The 15,747-nt window shown below is 43.6% G+C and overlaps 1 protein-coding gene across 4 annotated transcripts in view; it reads right to left on the reverse strand.

The window, feature by feature from the left end:
* Positions 1–15,747, reverse strand: part of Eip78c (Ecdysone-induced protein 78C) — a 119,838-nt gene that overhangs the window by 24,779 nt on the left and 79,312 nt on the right. For all 4 annotated transcript variants that reach the window (XM_076432370.1, XM_076432367.1, XM_076432368.1 and 1 more), the window contains one exon: positions 2,769–2,893. In XM_076432370.1, coding sequence (XP_076288485.1) covers positions 2,769–2,893 — 125 coding nt within the window. The remainder of the gene's footprint in view (positions 1–2,768; positions 2,894–15,747) is intronic.

The following is a 15,747-nucleotide window of genomic DNA, read 5'->3' on the forward strand; positions in this document are numbered from 1 at the left end:
AATGCTTGCCTATGCATTCTTTAGTCGACTGTGGAAAAGGTTCAATATTTATTGAAAAGGACGCGCGGGGCGATACGAATTTTTAGTGCGCAATCGCGCACCAGAAATTCGTCGAATCACTTTTAAAAGTGTACATTGATTTTCTTTTTAACACATTCGCCATTCACCGCCACAAATGCAATTTTTCGTAATGGAATCGAGATTAATTTTGCACGCATTGTTAGTCGAATTCACAATGAACGGCGGTGTACTTCGAAAATCGATCGCCTATCGTTGTTGCAGTTTGTTAACATCTCGGGAACAAGCGAACTGCACAAATTCGGTTGCAGTCCGTGTTAACTAAATATATTCGTGTAATTATAATATAATGCTTTTTAAAATTCAGAACAGTACAACTTAAATAGAAATAGATTATCTTCGCGATCCGTTAAAAGTAAAAATATCTTGTTCGCCGAGGAAATCAACTCTTCGAACATTTCTAAAAATTCAGAACACTGAACAAATGCTGTTGCAGTCCGTATTAACAAAATATTCATGCAATTATAATAACAGCACTTTTTAAAAAATTCAGAACAGTACAATTTAAATAGAAATAGATTATCTTCGCGCGCGATTCGATAAAAGTAAAAATATCTCGGACGCCAAGGAAATCAACTTCGAACACTTCTAAAAATTCAGAAAACTGGACAAATCGTGTTGCAGTCTTTGTTAACAAAATATTCATGCAATTATGATAACAGCACTTTTTAAAATTCAGAACAGTACAACTTAAATAGAAATAGATGATCTTCGATTCGTTAGAAGCAAAAATATCTTGTTCGCAGAGAAGATCAATTTCGAACACTTCTAAAAATTCAGAAAACTGAAAAATGATCTACTCCATTTTATTACGGAGTTGCATAGGCCCTTAATAATTCCTGCGCAGTGACGTCATTGTCTAATAAGATGGTAGATTCTCATGTCGCTCGTTTCGTTTAAAGGATTTGTTCAAACAATAATTTTCTCTGATTGCTAGATTGGAGCTGTCCCTCGAGTTCAGGAACGTTTTCAAGTCCGTTAGTTGCGTGGCTTGCCTCGCAGCCAATTCCCGACTCAATTTCTCAGGTAAACAAAAACATGATCGCCTCCTTTCTAAGCTCGCGAACAGCCTGGTGAGCGAATCGTGAACCGTCGCGTCGGGACGAGACAAAAAGATGTGGAGACACGGGGAACAACAAACGCGCATTCATTTCCCAGCCGGGAAATTAATTTGATCATATTGGAAAGAAGCGTGGCGACGCTTGTTGCGGGACAGAGCGAGTAGGCGAGCTGGCGAGCGCTCATCTCGTCCAGGTGCACGGTTCTGTCGGTGGGAGCGCGAGAATGTACCAATTCACCGTTAACTCTGGCCTCAGGGCTTCCGTGTTTCAATCCCAGCCGTGTAGCATCGGCGGATGTGCATCTCGCAGCGAGTTTAAGCCGCGTACACAACGTTTTAAATTCTCAGACTGACTAAGATCGTGCAGCTTCGTCCGGCTTAGATCGAGACTTTACCGTGGTCACGGTACTTCAACGATGAAAAAATGAAATACAGCACGGTGGACTCGTGACGCGATCGAAAAATCGCGTGCCAAATGACCTGACGTCTTTTTTTGTAACAATTTGAAGTATTTATTTATCAAACAACGTGAGAAAAGTATTTTGAAAGAATTGCGATTGGCAGGAATTACGTGAGAAAATAGAAAAAGGTACTTTTCGTAACTATAAAGTATGAATTAAGAAGCAAATTTTGATCGAGTACCTTGTAATTGTTATAGACCATTTTTATTTCGCTTAAAACACATTCTAGTTGTTACAAAGTACACTTTGTAACGATCCGTAACGTTTTGTAAGAAATGTTCGCGAATCGGACACTTATCTGCGACAACCTAATACGTACAGACGATTCAGAGGAAAACGAATATCGACGGAAACGAAGAACGTTGGAGAAACATTGGCGTAGACAAGTCGAAAGTAACCGAGCGCCATTGACACGAAGGTCCAATGAAAGAGAAAAATTGTTTTCATAACGCGACGCTGAAACTTTCTCGGAGGAAGCGATGCGTCGAAGGCGATCTTGTTAGAGGAACAGTTTCGAGATAAAGAAAAGTTTACGATTTATAATTATGCTTCGCGGCGTAGAAAGTTCTGTTCGAGTATCTCTTTCTCGTTGGGCCGCCACGCGGACATGTATCTGCTCACGATTTCATAGCTAAGTTCGTATAATCAGTTTTCCAACTTCGTGACTGTAGAGGAAATGTTAGTGCACTATTAAACAAGATGCATAAAGATGAAGATCGTAAATTCATTCCGCCGACTCTTAAACTAGCAACGTCTCCTTTTTAGTCGGGGATTTCAAGATCATACTAAATAAATTGCCTTCGCAGCAGAAAGTTCCTTATCTCGTTCAACAGAGGATGACGTCTTTAAATTAATCTTAATAATTGTTGCGACGTTTACGACTGAATTCTATACACGCACATAGAATTAACGTTGAACCGCTGTTACGAAAAACTTTTTATGTTGCAGGTAATTGCTTATACAGTGAAGCCTCGATCTAAGAAAAACCGACGGGTCCGTGCTGTTTCTTAGACCGTGCGATAGATTTTTTATATGTTTTTATAAAGTATGATAAAGGATGTTCGATTTTTGATCGAGGCTTTACTGTACTTGCTTTCTGTGAAATTACACAGGGTGGAAGGATTGTTTAAACATTTCATTGTAGCCGTTCCATTACGTTTCATACTTACTTTGCAACCCTCGCAACTGGTCACGCCGTAATGGTAACCGCTCGCCTTGTCACCGCAAACTCTACAGGCCACGAAACTCTTCGCGGGCGTCGAACTGTTCGAATCGGCGGCCGCGTAGTGTTGTTCTGGAAAACAAAACAGGCGGCAGCGTTATGTAACGTGATCGTTGTCCGTAGAACCACCATCCATAGTCCCTCGTGTCAATTTACAACAGTTCTAGAATTTTTCAAATTTTTTAACTGGATCGAACGACTTCATTTTTGTTTCGAGTTGTTAGAATGATTAATTTACTAGGTAATACTTAAACAAGTTTCATTCTTCAGATATAATAATACAATATAAATATATGCAAATATGATAATTCATAATTAAAATATAATATAATTTGAAACATAATAATAATGCATAATTCAAATATAATTCTAATCACAATAATGCATAATTCAAATATAATTTTAATATAATTGGCCAGATCTCGCGCAGAAGCAGAGACCTCGAAAATCGAATTCGGTGCACCTTTTGAGAAGACGCGTTGCTGTGCATCGCGGAGGGTCCCGCCGATAGAGGAGTACGGTTCGGGTAACCAGTAACCATTTCCGGCCGGCCTTTCCACCGCTAATTACCCCCATCCGTAGCCGGTGTTCTCCAAAAGCAAGCGAAAAGAAACGCGAAAGGGAGAGAATAATAGTGGGGAGGAAACCGTCGCGTCGTTCCCCATAAACAGCCTTGTTCGCGTGGAATCGCCAGGTGAGCACCGCGGTAGACGAGATCAGGGTCGAACAAAGCCTTCCTTCCTCGTAACAACGAAAAAACCGAGAAACAAAACCTTGGTGGCGTGCGTGTAGGTAACGGGGCACCGCGGATGGAAACGGTCACGCGTGGACGGGGGCCACACGGATGAAGAGGAAAAAGCTTGCTACGAAAAAGCGGCGGGAGAGCTTATCCAAATAGAGGGGAAGCCGATCGAGAAACGAGGAGAGCCGGGGGAAGGGAGTCCCAGGAACCAGGAGGACGATCGCGAGACTAGAGAACGATGAAGAAGAACAAGAAGAAGAAGAGGAGGAAGAAAGGCGGCGGGGTTCCATGGAGGGAACACGTTCGGCCATGCGATCCATAATGCAACGACGGACGTGGAACACGGAGGACGCAAGGAGCCTGCCTCGAGGAAGGGAAAAGGCTGCGACTGCCTCTCGCCGGTGGTTCGCGTAACGGAATGCCCGCGTCACCGTTACGGAAGCACGGGGAGGAAGAAGCGGGAGGGAGAGAAGATCGTCGCGCGGAGTAGAGCTGCGCATGATGCCACAGTGGGGCCCACTGTCGCCAGATCAGGGGAATTCTGTACCCTCTCTCTACCAGTACCGGATTAGTCATGTGACGCGCTTGGCAGAAGAGTGGGGGATAGCGTCGTGGAAGGGGAAGGGTGGATCTTAAGTCCTAACGTTGCAGTAACATTTTCTTTACGGTTGAATTAAAACAACTTATCCCGAAAAATGTAGGAGGTAAAAGAAAATTGATGTTTTGTATACGGGTACATTAATTTTAACGCTTACACAATGATTAGGTTAAGGGGCCCCTAGACGATCAATAATATTGTCAATACGCCTATCAATAGTATTGACGGGAGCTTCAAGATTATTGTGATAATATTATTGACCGTCTAGGGGGCTCTTTACAAACGAATCAGGTTTGACTTCATCTAAAAAGACAGGCATAACTTTCATATTTGTTAGAAATTGACTCGTTGAAATACGGCAACGGGGGGTTAATTCGAGTCACTTGACCGGGCCGTGGCGGAAGAGTGGAGGAGGATAGCGTTGTAGATGGGGAAGGGTGGGAGACAAGTCTTAATTGAGCTGGTCGAAAGTCCAAAAACAAAACGTTCCTGCGCGAAATGGCAGAGAAACCCTTTTTCTCTGCTCAGAATCACCTCAGGAGGAACCACCCCCTTCAGAGTCCTCGATACTTTTCAGGAAACTGATTTTTGGCCAATAGAAGTCGCTTCTCGAGGACTGGCCTGGTAGAGTGCGGTTGATTACGGTGTCCTGGAGTGAGCACCAACAATATGGCGACCAACGTGATTTTATGACGCCCTCGTGTAGCGTGCTCGAGATCGATGAACGGTATTCGTTCGCCTCGCGATGACATTGACGAACTCGTCCAGGAGACGAGTCTGCAACCCCGTTACTTCATCTCTTCTTCTTGTTCCTGCTGTTGCGGTCGCTCTCTTTCCTTCGCCGGGCAAACTGTATCACCGGAAATGCGTCCGTACGATAAGAATGGCGACGCGAGTGGCTGCTGGTTTTTCCCACCGCTGTTTCCACGATCGTTCTCAGGTTTTCCCGTCCTTTTTGTCACTCCATCGGAAAAGTCAACGGTAGATTACGTACACGCTGGGGGAAACGCGGAGCATTCGCCTCCGGGTGCTCTCAGATTGTGCATTTATATCGAATGCTTTGAGTTTTCCGCGATCCCGGATTTATTTACTCGGGACGGTAAACTTTATGGATGGACGTCTCTCTGTTCGAGAGCTGTTTCATGCCGTGCTACTTGTCTGGGTCAGGATTCGAGGGGCAGCAGGGTCTTAGGTTGTGCAGGGAATTATGGCGGCGAGGTCCACTCAAGGTCGCTCAACAGGAAATGTCCTATTTCCAAACGATGCGATCGTTACGGAGGGTTCCAATCAAACAATATTATATTCTACAGGTTTATCGGTGGAAATGTCCTCGTACAGGGTGACCCAGTTCGATCTATAAGTGAAATTATTAAAGTGGTTCCGTTTCACGGTCTTTTATTTCCCCCGGAAAACCACCCTTGACAATTCTTCTCGCTTTCACGCACTCCTGCGTCCGACTCAGAAAATATTCGATCTATAAGTGAAATTATCGTGTCGAGTATTTGTTACTGGAAAAAGTGGTTCCGTTTCACGGTCTTTTATTTCCCCCGGAAAACCACCCTTGACAATTCTTCTCGCTTCCACGCACTCCTGCGTCCGACTCGGAAAATATTCGATCTAAAAGTAAAATTATCGTGTCGAGTATTTGTTAATCGGAAAAGTGGTTCCGCGGCAATTTTACGAGATTAGTGTATTTGTACAGGAGTTGCGTATTGCGAAACGCCCTGTATAATTTAACCGCGCGCCCCTCCTGCTCCTCGGGCCAAGTGTTTGACGAAACTCGCTGAATAATTACTGGTTCGCCGATAAACGATTCAACAATGCGTGAGGCGCGCGTTCGCACGCCGATACATTGTAATTTATCGCGCTCCGGGACAGTGTGTAATTTCAAGGGACCAAGGCGGAAGCATCGTTGCATAATGGCGTGCAACAGCTCTGCATTCTGCACACTGCGGCGCGCGTTGCACCGAATTTTTCTCGACGCTGCTCTCCCCCATGGGAATTCGTTAAGACCGCGGCGCGCGTTGGAAACTACGCCTTAAACGGTCGCACGCGAATAAATTAGTCCGAGTTCCGATCCTCTTCTTCTTTCTCGACCGTTCGTTTCTACCCTCGGACCGGGTTCCATATAAATGCATTGTTTCAACCGACATGTTTAGGGGGAGGTGGCTTGTCTGGTTAACTAGAAGAAAATGCAATTGAAAACTGCAGATGCAATCGCAATGATCTTCATGCATAATCATCAGCGAATAAAGACTCCGCGTGGTATCGCGAACACTGCGGTTGCGTGAGCCTAAAAATGGAAATTCGTGTTTCAGGATCTCAGATTAGAATCAACAGCATTGTGCATACCTTACTCGAAACAAGATCTACTTTTCATTTTCCTCGCAGTTGCTTGTATGTACGCTCGCTCGATTCTTCAACGACTGTACATATTTTCGAACACGTGTGTGCTTGCAGGATTATGCTCGACTATGACCAACAAGGAAAAGATATTTGGTCAGTAATTATGCAATAATAAATTGCACTGCATTCTTTTTTAGTAACCGATATTCCTTGGTGTGCTGTTTGAAAAAGCGCAGAGGGTCACGAGAACGGATTGGTTCAGCAGTTCCTAATTTTCCGGCGACTCCCATAACGGGAACACGCCACGGCGCTCTGCCTAATCTGTGGAGCCGGTGCGCTGCGTTATCTTATCCCGCGAGATTTTCCTCCTCGGAACCGAATGAAATATCCGCGGCGCGGCGTGTCGGCTGGCGCTCTCTCACGTACATCGTGCGTCCATAAATTCGAAGCGTTCCCGCGAGGAGAAAGTTCCGCGCGCAGGCCGAGCGGAATTTACAAGCAGAAATAGAAACCCTGGCTGTATCCGTTCCGCGGTGTATCACCGCCGCGACCGTGGAGCAAGTGAAATGTTAAGCGGCCCATGATTACAAATAGAATATACGGCGGGAACCCTAAAAGATTTACGGTCGTTCGGCTAGGCCCTGCCGGGCAATCATCGCGCGCGTGAAAGTGCCGCTTAGCTCCACCTCGCGTTGCGCAGTGTCGCCAGATCAGGGGTATTGGCTCGAATCGAGGGGAAAAGAGCTATCCCCCTCTCTTCCACTACCGGATTAGTCACGTGACGTTGCGACGCATGACTAACGCGTCACGTGGGAGAGTAACGTCGTGGTAGGGGAAGGGTAGAGTGGGGGACAAGTCTTAATCTGGCGACTCTGGTCCCTGGAACGGGAACGAACATCGCGTCTCTACGAAACCAGCCGTAACTCAACGAAGACAAATACCCACGGCTGCTTTCCAATGCAAGAGATTGAATGGGCGTCTGGTAGGAGGGCCTACGCCACATTTCATTTTACAAGAACATGGAAAAACAGTTCGTTCGCTCAATGGAGCAACGGGAGCGTCGCTTTCTGTTCTTCCATCTGGAGAACTGAAATTGTTAGGTCTGGACTGCGAATGTTTATGCAATTTCCAAGTATTGTAGACAGAAAGAAAGTGGGACCAGACGAAATCCCATTTTCATTGGCAATAGCATTTGTAGATAGAGAATATACAAAAACCGTACTAAATTCTGTTGACTTTGATACTCCAGCATTTTTTGAAAATTTTCGTAGGCCATAAAAGCATAAAGATTCGAAGTCTACGTGTATCCCAGTAAAGTGCTCGTATTTAAAAAAATACAATAGAAAAGATTATAAAAAATTGTTTAACATTGTGGCAGGAAGTGTACAGTCGTCTTACGCAATTTTTTACATGTGTACAGTGTTTTTAAACAAGTTTCTGGTCAAGTTACACGGGTGTCTGCTGTATTATTATTAGTCTGCGGATCTTTAAGCAAAATAAAATTGTCTGCATCGATTGCAAGAAATAGAAACTAGATTGAATGCTTTTTCTTCCATTAATGATTTTAACAGAGGAGAAATCATATATTGACATCATCAGTTTTGAAAATTGTTCAACAATTTTCTATTTCATCTACTAAATTGTTCTATAAACGCATGAAGGTTTTATTCGACGGACTATCGGACGTTTAAACGACGGAAAATGAAAATAGTCGAATACCGTCTGGTTCGAGAAGATGCAAAGCGGGGAGAGAGCCGAGAAGGGAAACCAGAGCCTCGCCCTTCGGGATCCAAGCGAGCTTTCGAACTCGACCACTCAAAACGCTCTCGAATGTATGCAAGCACTCTCGCGAAATTTATGTATCATATTCCCGGGGACGGGAAACTTCGCCGCGCTGTTTGCCGGGCGTACGTACCGGGGAAAATAATATTTCGCTCAAACGATCGACGGGACTGAAATCGCTGGATCCTCGATGATATGACGCTTCATCCAGCGATGTTTGGGCACGAGTTTCTTCTTTCTACTTCGACGGAAAGTTGGAAATGGGGCACAGGCGCATCGCGTACCTTCCACAGGGTGCCTCAAAAATATTCTACTTGAAACAGGAGATTCCCGAGATGATTCGAAGTAACTTTTTCCTTTGCGAGAATCTTCTCCGCGGCTTCGTTACGGAGTTATCACCGAATAAACACGGACCAATCGGAGCGCCTGGGCGGGGCCTGTCGCGGAGTGGGCGTCAACCGCGCTTCGGTTTCGTGTTTTCGCGGATAACTCGGAAACGGAACGCTGCAGCGCGAAATGGCAAAGGAAAATGTTGCTTAGAATCACCTCAGAAATTTGTTTGTTCAATATTCTTGATAGTTTTTGGGACACCGTGTAGAATCGTCGGATAGAGATTACATAAGAAAAAGCAAGAAAAATTCAACGAGAATAGAGAATTTCCACGCACTGCCATCGTTAAATCTGCTTCCATGTATTGAACGAGCGAAGAACTATTAAGGTATATACCAGGTCAGAAGCTAATAGCTCTGCATACTGAAGAGGTGCTGAACCCCCGAGAAAATATATTGTATTCTCCGGTTTCCACGTTGCGTGAGGCTCACGCACAATCAATCAACGTTCCTGCGAGCAGCAAAACGTGGAAAATGGAAACACGCGTCTTGATTGACGGCTAACGTTAGCCGAGGGATTAGAAGAAACGTGGACAGGATTTCCTGGCTGCGAATCAACGCCTCGTTACATTCTAATTCATTACATAACATTACCGGCGAATTAGATAGCTGAAAACGTAATTTTAATACGCTAAAATTCCGATTGCCGATATGATCGCACTTTCACGAGAGCGTGTTTCAAACTCGTTCGATATTATACAATTATGTATTACGTGTCGATCATTACGCGAATGGATTTCTTTCGTGCCGGTTCTGATCTTTCTTTTAGCGTATCCAGGAAATATTTTAATGGGGCGACAGTCTATTATTTGTGTGTCGCGGGAAAAGATCGGACAGTTTGCTCTTACGCGGCGATTGATACTCGAACGAAATATTTAAAAGATAAATAGACTTTATGCAAAAATTGGCTGATACCAATTTTTATTTTATTCCTTCTTCCCACAATCAATGCAATCTACTGATAAATATTCTTTAATGTCCAGACAATGAATTTTCTTGTTATATTATTACTAGATTGCGTATCTTAATGCAAAATACACATTGTCTGCAAATGATTCGCAGTTGGAGTAAAGGTGTTTCACACCGAAAACAGTGGCGCCACTTGGCTCGTTAACTAGGATGACGTGAAACTATTTATTGTTTCGCAAGTGCTCGAAAGTTCACGGAAAGCGAAAAGAAAGTGTACGTTTATTCGATCGTCGAATCGAGTGTTTATCGTTGGATCGATCGAATGCTAATTCTTACACATCTTTCGCCAGCCGAAAATGCCGGGGCTATATTTCAGTCGGAACTCTGTTGCCAGCCTATTAAAAGGGTTAATTAGCGCACCAACAAGCGTGACAAGTCGAAGACATCAGTCAGCATCGTACAATTCTCGTGGTCCGATTACGCAAGACGAAGTGAAAGCCGCTCGACATTTCAGAGGGTGCGCCACGGAATACTAGGAGACCATGAGGATTCGCAGAAGCTTGATTCATTTGTTCGAAATGACCTGCGACAGAGTTCAGATGGCTCGAAGCAACATTTGATGAATTCGTGACGAAAATGAGTAGGTGTATTTTCAAACAGGTGTACTTTTAACCTGTTAAACATTTGTCGTCGCAGAAATCGTCTCGTCGAACATGGGTGATCTGCCAGTCAAACGTGTTCCATAAAAATTAAAACTACGGACAGAATGTCGATGAAAACATATATCGGATTCGGCGTAAATATTGTCGAGGAAGTCACTGTCGGTCAAGTAGATTCGTCCGACGCGAGTCTCGCCGGTTTCGCCAGTCGTCGACCGATATCCGCCGACTGGGAAACACGTAGACACTTAAACGGGGCTGTTCCATCCCCCAGCCCCGACGGAATTTATTCGACGCGTTTCCCGGCACTTAAGGATTTTACTGCCTGGACTCCGAACAGTGGCAGACGCGATTGGTCGTCGGACAGTAAAACGCGAGTCGACTCGCAGGTCAGACGCTCCGGAAAATTTCTTCCCTTGGCGTGCCGTGCGGGCCGGTGATTTTCCGAGCGGGACATCCACCTGCGAAAGCTCTGTCTCTCACGTGGCCCTGCACCTTCTTCGGTGTTTGCACCAATTAAGAAAGCTCCGGGCGAACCGTCGAAAATGAACGAGCTTTAGAAAATTTATTTGAACCGCGGCTGGCTCGAATTAATTTTTCTTTTCACTTTAATCCTCTCAGCTCTGGACAGAGTCTAATAAATATGTATGTTATTAATTTCCTTTAAACCGAAATAGATATAAATTGTCTTATTTACAAATCTTGAAGCAAAGAGAATAACGATTTTGCTTGATATTTACTAGACATGGACTTGGCATAGACTTGCGAACCGATATCGCATAAAATCTGGCCCAGGTCCCCATTTTCATCGCGCAGACCACCTCTCGCTGCAACATGTATTGCTTCATCGTTCCGAGAGAAAATGATACTGCGCTGCGCTGAACACGAGACCGTGTTCAATTATCAATTTCACCGCGCCACGTCTAGACAAGAGCGTAGAAAATGTGCGAGCTTTGTGCTCGGAATTTCCCTTGAAATCCTCCCCTAAAATTTGCATAAAGAATAGCACATTGAACGATTAACTGACTGTCGAAGCGGCAATCGTTCAAGGGCTAACGAAGCCGCGTTAACGAGGGCGGCTTTCCCGAGCCGGCTTTTCAAGAACACGAAAATGAAATTCTATTTAGCGGCTGCGCGACCATGTTCCCGCGACCTTTTTCCATTGTTATCGCGGGCAAAAGTGTTCCGCGTAAATGTTCCAATTACCGTGTGCATTTTGCTTTGTGCTCGAATGTCGTTATCCGAACACCGGCTACAATGAACGCCGCGGAACCTGCAAACACGCTGTATTAACGTGAAAATTTTATACCAAAGGGTGCACACGATGCTCAAATTTCGCTCCGCCATTGAGCTCGGGCTCCGAAAAGCGCCGGAAAAAATATTTCAAATCGTTGATCGATTTTTACGATATTTTTATAACGTTTCGTTCGATTTTATTTAGCTGGTCTGTGTATTTTCCAAATTATATTTTTGCTCGTTTTGAATTATTAAATCTCTCTGCCAGTACCGGACAAGGACAAGTCTCGATTCAGGGCGCTGAATGTGTAGCTACTAGGGGTGTGCGGGTTCCTGAGATTTCAAGTACACGATCCTCGGGTCGAGTAGGACCCGAAGAAAGTTTACAAAGTTTGGTACCCGCGATTTCGGGCCCTGAAAGTTTACAAAGTTCGGATACCCGCGATTTCGGGCCCTGGAAGTTTACAAAGTTCGGATACCCGCGATTTCGGATCCCAAAAGCCCGAAAGTATAATGATGTTTTGTGATTTTTCAGTTCGATCTTTTATTTTCACTGGCAGATTCAGGATGATATTTGTATTTTCAGTGTAATCGGTTATCAAACTTCGCGAGGAAAGAAAATATTTTAGTACACACTGTGAGAAATAATAGTATTTTATTCTAAATTCGTGTGCAGGAAGCATAATTGTTCTAGCTTTTCCGATACGAGTTTTGTTCTCGTGGCAGTGACCATGTTTCCCGCGTCAGAAAACAATCGTTCGGTGGATACTTGAGTGGCAGGAATGCCAAGCTATCGTCTTGCTGTTTCTGCAAATATAGGTAGTCGTTTACAATTGCATTTCCACCATTTCCAATATTGCAAACTTTCGGGATCCTGATTCGATCTCGAACAGATTTCCCGACCCGACCGGAACCCGAAATTTCGAGTACACGCACACTCCTACTAGCTACGCCACTGTTGGGAGAGCCGAGCGCTCGCTGCATGTGTCCAGCTCCCTTCTGTACACGCGAGGAATGGCCGCCGTTTGTTTGCCGTTGAGCTGGATGGCTTTCACACGAGACAGTTTGCTGTTCTTTTATTCGTCTCTTTGCTCGCCACCCTTCGCGTCTTGACTTTCCCTTTCTTCGTTCCCCGTTCCGTTTATTTGGTCACTCTCCACGGTGGTTGTTTCTCACTACGTTTCCACCTTTATTTGCCGCCACGGAAGCGCTCCCACCGACTTTTCATGCCTTTACTCTTTTCATTCGCGTGGTTGCACCCCCGCGCTCGTTTCTCTTATTCTTTGACGTGTCCTCCGAATCGTTCCACGCCTCTCCATCCCCTTATGTAATTTTCTGCATCTCGGACGAGAATTCCGTTTGACATTCTTTCATTTCCCTGAGAAAACCACCCTTGACAACTCTTCTCGCTCCCACGCACTTCCGCGTCCGACTCGGAAAATATTCCACGGTACAAAGACGCTATCGTTCTCTCGATGCTGACTAGCTCTCTTGTCTCGGTGCTTGTTCTCGGCAACAAATTACGATGCTGCATTTCATTTAGCTGATTGTACCTTCGGTCTTGATGTCACGGTACCGTGAAAGGGCTTGGGCCACTCGTATTACCGGAATCCGGATTCGCGATGCGAAATATAAAGTTCTCCACGAAATTACAAACTACGAACAAAATCGAAATCGTACCCCAACCGGTTGTTGGGATAAACGGAGATAATTTTACCGAACAGCCGAAACTGTGTGAAAGGGTTAGTTTAAATAATAGGTTTATGTCGGTCGGAAATGTCGCTTTAAATGGAACTCTGCTCGTTTGGCCGCGGCCGGATGGAAAGCATTTTCGCATCAATCAATGTCCGCGTGGCTCGTATCGGATATCCGACGGGATGTCAAAAATCCTTTTATAAGGGATGGATAACGAAAAATTTGACTCGCTAGTAGACCGATCGAAACAGTTCATTCCGTTCGCTTCTGCTGTCTCTTTCAATTTGCTGGTTCGCGACGTGATATTAAGATGTTATCGAGTTACTTCAGGAAGAGATCGCAGATTAAAGCAATCCACCGTACAAATTGACGAAGAATAGGATGCGCACGTTGAAACTGATAGGCTATCATTTTACAAACATTAATATATTAACCCTCTGCCGTACCATTATTCAAAGCAGTTTTAATATTATTATAAACTCGTCTGTGTATTTTATAAACTGTGAAAAGCTCAACTTGCATGAGAAAACAGGTCCAATTCGATGTTCAGAATGTAAGAATAAAAATGATCTGAGTTGAAAGAAACGTCTTGATTTTGGGATTGAAATTGCTTCGAGTACAAAGGGTGAAATATTTTTAAAAATATAAATTGTACAAAGCTCAATTGTTGTATGAGAAAACAGGCCCAATTCGATGTGCAGAATGTAAGAATAAAAATGATCTGGGTTGAAAGAAACGTCTCGATTTTGGGATTGAAATTGCTTTGAGTCCGAAGGGTGAAATATTAGGTTGGGGAAAAAGAAATCCATTATTTTTACGTTATCTCAAGCGGAGAAATGATGGATCTCTTTTTCCCCAACCTAATATTTTAAAAAATATAAATTGTAAAAAGATCAACTGTTGTGTGTGTGCATGAGAAAAGTGGGTTGAAAGAAACGTCTTCATTTTGGCATTGAAATTGCTTCGAGTCGAAAGGGTGAAATATTTAAAAAAGAATGATTTACTGGATTTTATTAGGCTTGCAGGGTTGCACGCCCCCTTAGCAAACGGTATCGATGCAAGTTCGGTTCCGAGCTTCCCAAACTGCCTTTCATCTTTTCTCTTTGACTAACGCAGTTCGGCGTCGAATAGAGTTTTCTCACCGGCGAACTCGGCGCGGCGCCAGAGCGGGTTCGATAATCCATCAAAGTAATAATAAATCGATGACAGTATCGGCGAGTCTGTTCGGCTTTGTTTCGAAATCAACGGTGCGGCGAGAGCCCAGCCGCGTTTGAATAAACGCTGCTATGGGATACCGACGATATTATCGCGTCGGATGTTATCGATTTCTATCGTTATGCGGGCTCGTTTCCTGCGTATTTAGCGGGGAATTCCGCGGGCAGACCTCCTCGCATGGGATCGCGTCGGCCATTATCCTCGCGAAAGAATAACGTTGCGTTCGGACCTATCATTTCTTTTTCTTCCGCTTCGTAATCCTCTCGCGCCTTTCATCTTTTAATTCTTTTCAATTTTCTCGACACATATTTCTCGAAACAGCAGATTCCGTGCAAAATAAAACTTGTCCGCGAAACGAGAGACTGAAGTTGAATAAAATTGTGTTCTCTCTTTTGATCATTAGACTGCGGATCTTTGTGCAAAATAAAAATTGGTTAATGACTTTCGGCTGAAACTGATACATTAATATTCTTAAATATTTTTAATCCGTAAGGTTGTGTGTGTAAGAGGTTTCTCTCTCGAAAAAAATATTGTAAATAGTGTAAATATAGCATTAAGTAGTAGTTTGAAGTAGTTTTAAGGCGTTTACTATTAAGTTTTAGGTTAAGTGTCAGAATAAGTAAGTAAGAATTAAGGTTTAGAATAAGAGAGGAATAAGGGGAGGTATACCGGATATTGACCACCTTAAATATATATATCTTTGTTGTTTTTAAAACGTACGACAGTAATGGTATTTTAAAGTTATTTAAATTGAAATATCTCCTGAACTACTAACTTTTCGACATACATAGGTTAGTACTTTTTTTTATAACGAATGTCCAGCTGCATCGATTGATGTATTAAAAAACATCTCATTCCATTTAAAAAAATGAAGGTGACCTTCATATCTCTAAAAAAAATTACATAAAAACAAACATTTGTTTGGTATCGTATGAGCCCCATTTTACCATTCAACTTTGTCCTTCAGACATTTGACGTATCTTTAAAAACAACAAAGATATTCAAGGTGGTCAAGTTAGTTGAAATACCCTGTATATTATATTTTTAATCCGCAAAATCCGCAGTCTATTAATCACCTTAGAAAATCGATAATCTACTTACTCGAAAGGAGTGGTTCCCAAAAAAATGTTTATTTCGCATCAAGATCCACTTAATCGTTTTTAAACGGTGCCCAGTTAATTTGAAATGTTTCTCATTCCTCATGTGTATCCCACAGTTTCGTGCGAAAGTATACGCAGAAGTAAACTCGCAGGTGTGCCTTGTTTCGCTGAATTAAACATCCATTATTACTACCAAACCTAATTGCACGTTCCGTTAAGCGGACAAACGTATGCTGTTACGTTTACGTTGAAGTA

Source organism: Lasioglossum baleicum, chromosome 10 (assembly GCF_051020765.1).
Source record: "Lasioglossum baleicum chromosome 10, iyLasBale1, whole genome shotgun sequence".
Lineage (NCBI taxonomy): Eukaryota > Metazoa > Arthropoda > Insecta > Hymenoptera > Halictidae > Lasioglossum > Lasioglossum baleicum.